General features: G+C 48.8%; 1 protein-coding gene across 1 annotated transcript in view; it reads right to left on the bottom strand.

The window, feature by feature from the left end:
- Positions 1-577: 577 nt before the first annotated feature.
- LOC109515107 (axin-2-like) overlaps positions 578-8,069 on the bottom strand; it is a 21,721-nt gene continuing 14,229 nt past the window's right edge. The window contains exons 7-12 of the mRNA XM_019868709.1: positions 7,585-7,852; positions 6,888-7,061; positions 6,268-6,486; positions 5,993-6,121; positions 5,320-5,487; positions 578-1,706 (exon numbers count right to left, since the gene is read on the bottom strand). Of these exons, the coding sequence (XP_019724268.1) occupies positions 1,580-1,706; positions 5,320-5,487; positions 5,993-6,121; positions 6,268-6,486; positions 6,888-7,061; positions 7,585-7,852 (1,085 nt within the window). The 3' untranslated portion in view covers positions 578-1,579. The remainder of the gene's footprint in view (positions 1,707-5,319; positions 5,488-5,992; positions 6,122-6,267; positions 6,487-6,887; positions 7,062-7,584; positions 7,853-8,069) is intronic.

Here is an 8,069-nt window from a genome sequence, read left to right as displayed (position 1 = left end):
CCCCCCCTCCCCCCACCCCCAATCTCAATGAGACAGTGGGCTCCTCCATTGTCCACGATTGACACCAATTCGTCAATCAGCTGTCACGTTTTTAGAGATCAAAGCAAGGATTTGGAGCTCGCCGTCATGCCATTTGTGCAGGCAGCAAATCATCCAATCCTGTGTTATGAAACCAAAGGCCAATCAGTGGTTGATATGTTGAGAGGACAAAAAAAAAAAAAAAAAAACATTGCCACAGGGGGCCAAACGGTTTAGCGTGTAAATAGCATGTTTTGCCTAACAGTCTCATTATCGCGCACTTTAAGATGCGTGCTTGGCTCGCGCTTAAAAATACAGCCGGGCTCTGGCGGCCAAATTAATGCAATGTGCTTTAATTTCCAACAGGGAGTAAATTAAGAGCTGATAATGGATGCAAATCTGACAAGAGTTTTCTCCAGCGAGGATCCAGCGAGTTGCGCTCGCCGCAGCAGGGTGGATGCAGATTGAAATTACAAACACACACACACACATTCCAATTAAATCAAGTTCCATCCATACGTAGACTCCCCACCGCAAGTAAACCATAGGAAGCCATTTGCTCATTTGAAAAATAGAACATTTTAATAGAGGCTACATCTCTTCATAATTACAATAATTAAAGTACCGAGCTCTATGGAACGCATAATTTACAGTTTTAAGTGGAGCCGAAGAAGCCATGTAAAATATTATAAAACATAAAAGGATGATGAAACGAGATAGGGATTAAAAAAAAATGCATAAAAATATCTTTAGTTCAACATTTTTTTTCAGCCCCTTGTGAAAATCAAGGGAGTAAAGGGACCCCATAAAACGGGGTCAAACACGGCAAGAATCCATGTAGGTACAGCTGCTGTACTTCATACAAACACGACAGCAGCATCATCATCATTCATCATCCAGCTCTGAGTTGCACACAAGTCAACTCGGTCAAACACACGCGCGCGCGCACGCACACACACACAATAAGCACATTTGGAGAGCAAGTTGTTGGTCAAAATTCTTCGGGGTGAAAATATGTCTTTTTTTGGGAGGGAGGGTGTATTTTTGCAACGCCTGCGCCACTCAAACAAAGGCACTGCAACGAGACGGATCAAGGCGAGTCCCAGAGAGGAGACGTCAATGATGAAAGTGACTCGTCAGAGAAAATGAAAAGTGGGGAGGGAAGTGAGGGGGGGGGGGAAGGGGGGGGGGGGGGGGCACAAAGAGCAAAACACCAGAGGTATTTGTGAAGTTTGCAGCCTGAAAAAAAATAGATATATCCTTGTAGAAGTGATGATCATAGGAAAAGGGAAAAAAAGAAAAACAAAGTGGAGCTGTTTTCTGTTTTTCCGCCCATCACCAAGCAGCATGTCCATGGAAGTGTCAAGTTGTGGGGCTGGGGTATCTTCAATAAATAGCAATAGAGAGCTTTACACTACAATACAAGTGGCACGGAAGGCGCCGGCACGGTGGGGGGGACGGGGCGGTTCGGTCCGCTTGCTTGCTTGACGAGTGGTCATTCACCTTCGGTGTCTGCCGACACGTTTCCAGAGAGCTTTCGCTCGGTCGTCCTTCATTGGTCTCAGTCCATCCTCTCCACCTTGCCCAGGATTTTGCCCTCGTAGGTGGGCAGCAAGGAGCCGTCGTCTGACACTTCCTCAAACACGGCGCCGCACTCAAACTCGTCGCTGGCCTTCTTGAAATAGTACCTGTGGCAAACAAGACATGACGTTAGGACACGGAAGCTCTTCTTCAGGGTTTTAAGACATGATGAACAAAAAGATTACCGTATTCATTGTACTCTGACTTAACTACAGCCTTAACAGAGAATAAGCAAACGTACACATTGATCTTCACTTTAGAAGTGTGTGAACAAGATATTTTGTTAAATTAGGCAACAATGAGGCACTACGACAGACCTAACCTTTCACTTTAGATGTCACTCCACCTCATAGGTGTTTCTGAACCGTTAATTTGGCCTACATCAATGGTCAGTGGTTAGCTAACTTTACTGTGGTTCATCAGATGAGGATGACTGTTGTGTGTGTGTGTGTGTGTGTGTGTGTGTGTGTGTGTGTGTGTGTGTGTGTGCGTGTGTGTGTGTGTGTGGTGGGGGGGCTGTCAATGTCGCTCTTAATGTTCAGGTCTAGTCATGTCATTATATGACACATTAAGTGTCCAAACATGATGCAGACACCAAGCTAACAAGCTAGCGCGGCTAACAAGTGGTCAGTCGTTAGCGCTAGTTTGTATATCCGACCTAACTGTGTTTAGCACCCACTAAATGACGAAATGAAACAGTAAAACAGCTTCATTTCTTTCATTTTATTATTATTATTATTATTTTTATTTGTGTACATTTTTTTTTGGTCAATATCAATGATTGCACTTTGGCTGGTTAGCATGTCGCGCCAATGGCTAACTCTCTGCTTAATGCCCCCGTTGGCAGGACTATTTATGTTGGCAGAGTGCAATAACAGACAATTTTTGTTTTAAATCAAACAAATCATCATTTGTTGTCAATAGAGGCAACCCCACACAGGGGGGAAAGTTTTTGCTGGTGATGACAGATTCTTACGCCGCTGCACATACAAGTTCACAACCGCAAAGCGCATGTTGATACCGTTGTAACCTTGATATATATATATTTTTGTCAGCATTGATATTTGAGCCGTAAACCCTCCAAAAGACGAAGTGAATCTGCACCATGCACGTACTAAGATTCCTGTACTTTTTTTGCTCTCTCCGGAGTTCTCCATCGGACGACAACAAACTTTCCAAGTGGGGGCGAGGGCAGGGCTGGTTCATGTGTGCTATGACTTCACCGGGCCTTTATTGATGCAACCCAGCACCATCATCATTTTTGAGGAAGAGAAAGCAGCAGGGGTGTGTTACTAACTGGGAGGGGGGGCGGGGAGGTCCTCACTAAGAATTCACCCATTAACTATGTAATGGAAAAAGGGCCTTGATTTGCACCGTGTGTATGTGTGTGGGTTCAACTGGAATGTTTGTGCGCATTAGCTTTTTTTTTTTTAATGAGAACACGCAATTCTTATAAAAGTATAGTCTTGAGGAAAAACATGCGAAAGGAAGGTGTGGGGGTATTTTGCGGGTGGGAGGTGGGCTCTGCGTAGGCCAATGAGCACGCAGGTGGCCATTAATGAAAAGCAGCAACGTGGAAACACACACGAGGCGTCGACGTGCTGAGCACACAAGACGAATGATAATTACGAGCATCACCCTGACACATTCCTGAATAAGCCAAATCATGTCTTTTCGGTCTTTCAAGAGAAATCATCAAAAGGTCCTTTTAGCCGGGGAAGAAGCAGACACAGAGCCTGAATTTCCACTGGCACGTTTTATGTGGCTACATCTGACCCAAACCCCCCCACCCCCAGCCCCCTCTTTTCGTTCCCTCGCACTATCTTGCTGCTTGCACCGACATCTGGCACCAATATCGTCTGGCAGGGTGCAGCATTACTGTTCTTTGTTGAACCGCTGCCATGCTGAAGAAATGACCCAAGTCCACACATTCTCTGGCTGCTATTAAAGCGCCTGCCTGCCGCTCTGCACTCTTTTGCCCCCCCGCACTAAAAATGCGGATGGTACGACAGAGGAAGTGGAGACGGCGAGCCAGAGGCAAAGGAAGAACAGTGGAAGGAGTTGGGTTGGTGGTGGGGGAAATACAACGCACGGTGAGGTTGTGCTTGTCATCACTAGTGTTGCAAACTTTACAGTTTCTCTCCAATTATGAACGCGCATCTTCATGTCACGGCTGGCATAGAGAGCAGCGTGGCCCCAGCATGGCCGCAATAAGGCGCGCTTCATTATTTTGCCTTCAGCCAAAGTCACATCTCACTTGGCTTACGCGGCCAACACATGAGGAAAAAAAATTAAACAATACGTCAACATCATGAGCATACAACGCGAGCACAAATGTGCACACATCATAGCTGAAAGGGGAGGAGAACTAGCGGGAGGAGGAGGAGGAATGCCTCCCCTCGCTCCCCCCCCGATAGCATCAGTGAAGCATTTGCATGCTGGCCATTTGTGAGAGTCTTTGTTGGTTGAAATGAAAGCGGCCGGGGCTTCAAAGCCGCGTATTAAGTGTGCCTTAGCATGGAAATCAATACCAGATGGGACCCAAATCGCTGCAGTACAAGCTCTCCCACTAACCCCCGACACCAGCCGCCCTCCCTCTTGTCCTTCTCATTTCGCCTCCCAAAACGTGTGCGCACGCGCGCGCACAGGCCCGAATCTGAACCCAACCGATAACGCAACTCCCCTCAACGCAGATTAGACCCAAATCAACAGGGCGAAAAAAACCTAAACTGACTGCACTCGATGTCCAGAGGTTGCTAGTCCCCACCAAGCAAAAATATGATTCCTAGCTCCAAAACAATGATGTCATCGATATCCATAAATTGGCATCAATCTTGACTCCAACTCACCACTCACTGCTGACCCTAACCCCAGCCAATCTCACAATGGCAACGAATGTTTTGAAAAGGCACCCCAAAATCGATGCCAAAACAGACAAAGTGCTGGATCAGCAATTTTCGCATTGGAGAAAATTCTGCCGCATTGAACGCAACAGCCCGAAAGAGACGTTAGCATGCTAATACGTTCTTTTACCAATTTTAGCAAACTACTTTTTATTTCTCTACTTTGCTTTTAAATGTCTTAAATTTTTCAGTTTTTTTTTCAAATGTCTTATATTCCGTTGCCTTTAAATGTCGTTTTCTAACGATGAAGCTCGTTGAGGTACCTTGTGTAGGAAATGCGCTAAGTAAAGCTGCCTAGCGTAGGACAGGCGACATCTGCATTTGCTTGTGGAGACGCATCCTACTCACCAAAGGGGAGCACCGTTCTACTGCTTATATGAAGAGGAGAAGCTAACTTAATTTTAGAGTTATTTCAAATAACACATCAAAATCAAACGTTGAAATGATGTGCCGTAGCGGCGGTTGAAGTCAGCCAAATTGGTCAGGCATGCTTGGAACTGTTGGCTTGGGAGTGTCAACACCGCACCGCGTTGCCAGACCGCTAACGATCTCACAGCCACAATGCTGACGAAGCTCGGCACATGCGTGGAAATCATTCCCTCGATATAACTTTCAGGGTGTTTGTAAACAACAAACGCGAGGGTACTTGCGGGTGGTAACAACGCAAAAGGACCACCGCTGAAAAACGGAAACCGACAGCAAACAAAACCCTGCTGCGTTTGACCGAGGAGCACAAAGTACTAGCGATGCCTTCGGAGATGCGACTTCATGGTCGAAACGCTCTTGACTAAATGTGTCAAAAGTAGCAGTGCAACACCTGTAGCTGCCCCTCTTGCGCAGCTGCTCTTTGAAGTGGCCGAGGGTGAGACTGTGGCTCTTCATGGTCCTCCGGTAAGGGATCTCCTCCCCGCAGAAGAAGTACGTCACCACCGTCTCGCCGCTGCACAGCCCGTGGCTTGCGAAACCCTTCAGACACTCCGCAGTGCTGCAAGACATCGAGAGGCGGGGACGAAAGGTGTGAGAAGACGGCTGTGCGAGGAACAGTTGGCTCACACACACAGACCAAAAAAAAAAAAAAAAAGAGAGACAGACTGGCTGTAACTGTGTGACCCAGTAGTGCTCCTAAGTCTGCGCTTCCCCTGTTGTGTGCGTGCGTGTGCGCGAAGCAAAGGGCGGGGGTGGGGCTGCGGCGTTATCAATTCCCCTTCAGCTCGGTCCAAGGCTTTGTAGGCCCACTTCAGAGGGAGCCGTCCGTCTCTTTGCTAAGCTCTGCTCGGCCCGGCCAACTGGCGGCTCACTGAAGGGCGGCCAGTAAAAATGATCCATGTGAATGAAAGCCACGTCTCGGTCAGCTGGTGCGCTGAGACTGCACGTTCTGGCTTGACACGGACGGTTGTGTTCACGGGGCCTCAAATAAAGGGGTCTTTTCCTTGCTCTTCTGAGTGAGTGCATGCAGATGTTTCATTGCGGTCAATGATGATGCGACATACTCATTTGATTGGGGGCAGAGGCTGCTGCTGCTGGGGGGGTGAGGATTGGCAGGAGACATAGGGACGGACCCCTCACTCTGCAAAGGCACAAGGTGGCTCTTGTCCCGCTGGAGACTGGACAGTGAATGCCTGCAGACGACATCATCATCATCAATAACAGAGTGACAACACGAGACCGTAATTAACTCATTCAGTACCAGCCAATTCTGGACCAAGTCTGAAAAGACGTTTTCTTTGGGAGTGGATGAGTGAAATCCTTTGACAGCAAGACGCACCTTTGCTTGGCACTCTTGGTGGTGGAGACCTCCTCGAGACGGCGGCATGCCTCCTCCAGCTGGGCCAAAGTGTTGGGAGGGGGTAAGGGGGGCATGGCGGGGTCCTGGATGAACGGCTGCGACGGCTGGTGGCTGCGAAGGTGGGCACAGTTGCCGCCGCCGCCCCACGTGTGCGTCTGGGCCGAGGAGCCACCAAAAGATTTTTTGGTGCTTTGGGTGCTGCACCCCCAACAAACAAACAAACAAACAAAAACAACGATGAATTGAAGGCAGATCACATAACTCCCAAAATGCCAACTGTTGAGGGTAAAACGTGAAGCCTTAATAAAACTTGCATGCAAGAATTATTTGCAAATTTCTTGGGCCAGGTTGTATACGTACATCAACTGGCACTTCTCTGCCTAACTGGCACCTGCCGCTACGACAGATGTTTTGCTTTGTCTCACCGACAAGAGATAAAATTCCGCAACTGAAGACATTTTTGCTTTGTCTCACCGAAAAGAAAACATTATTGGAGAGAGAGTGAGGTAGGAACAAGGTCTACTTTCCTATCCTTCTATTTTTCTAACCGCATCGCAAAACAGGAACATTGGTTGTGTGAAATCAACGGCAAAGCTCACCTAGACTTGTGCCGGCCTTGTCGCTTGCTTTCAAGGATCCACTGCAAGACGTTCTGAGCGGGATCGGCCGTGTTGCTGGGCAGCTGTAGGGGCCCGCACTCCTGGCCGCACCTGGCGGCCGCGCCATCCTCAAGCCCTGAGCGACACACGCGTCTGGACAGGGAGCTGGAACGCCTGCGAGCAAAGCTATTATTAGGTCAAGTTCATGCGCTAAGCAAATCACTTCAACAGGTGAGGCGGGAGGCCGGCTCTGGTTGGTCAGGACTTGGGACAGCCTCACGAACAGGGCTGAGAGGATAAAATCAGAGCCATATAGGAAAACTTGTGGTTTTCTTTTTAGAAGAAAAAAAAAAACTCCGAAAGTATCTCATTCAAAAGAAGTGTTGCTTTTTTGGGGATAAACGCTTAAATAGCCGTCACCTATTCAAAGATTAACTTGCATTAAATTAAAATACAAAAAATGCTCTTCTGTAACATCCTGCTTTTTTTCCCCATCCCGATTTAAGAGACACTCCAGTAGAGTAAATACTGTACATGTACATACTGTTGAATTTTTTTGGGACTTTTTAAAATTAGAACCCAGCTCCTTCCGCTCATCCATGCTGAGATGTTTTGCATGACAAAACATGTATGTAGCTAGAGGCAGCTTTTGTGGGGGCGGGAGTAGGGCAGAGGGTGTCTGTTTTTGTCAACTGACCCCATGCCGGCGTCGGTGGAGACAGCGCCGCACATCTCTCGGCCCAGGCTGCGGCTGCGCTGGTAAGGCTGGCAGGGCTGACAATCGCCACTAGTGGAGCACAGAGTGCGCACACGGAGGGCCGCGTCCCTCTCAAACTGCTCCTTGGTCTTGGTGGTGTGATGGTGGATGTAGTGGTGGTGGATGTGCTTTGTGCTCTGCCTGCTCACGAGGGTCCCGCCGGGGCCCAGGGTGAGCGTGAAGGTCCCCTGGTCGGGACCGGAAAGGGAAGCCTTGAGTCCGAAGCCCGCTCGTGGGAAGGGCCGGTGGTCGGGCGAACTGGAGCGCGGTGAGTGCCAGATGACGGCGGGTGACTGGCAGCCGGGGGTCTTCAGGACACGCGAGAGGTGCTCGTCCAGGATGGCCTGCGGGTCCTCCTCGGACGAGCCGGGGAGGCGGCTCAGCGGGTGCGTGGGATTCTGCTGGGCCCTTACGACTATCTCCGT

This window comes from Hippocampus comes, unplaced genomic scaffold, assembly GCF_001891065.2.
Source record: "Hippocampus comes isolate QL1 unplaced genomic scaffold, H_comes_QL1_v1.1 scaffold98, whole genome shotgun sequence".
Lineage (NCBI taxonomy): Eukaryota > Metazoa > Chordata > Actinopteri > Syngnathiformes > Syngnathidae > Hippocampus > Hippocampus comes.
The sequence above is the reverse complement of the archived record's forward strand: the minus strand, read 5'-3'. Positions and strand labels throughout refer to the sequence as shown.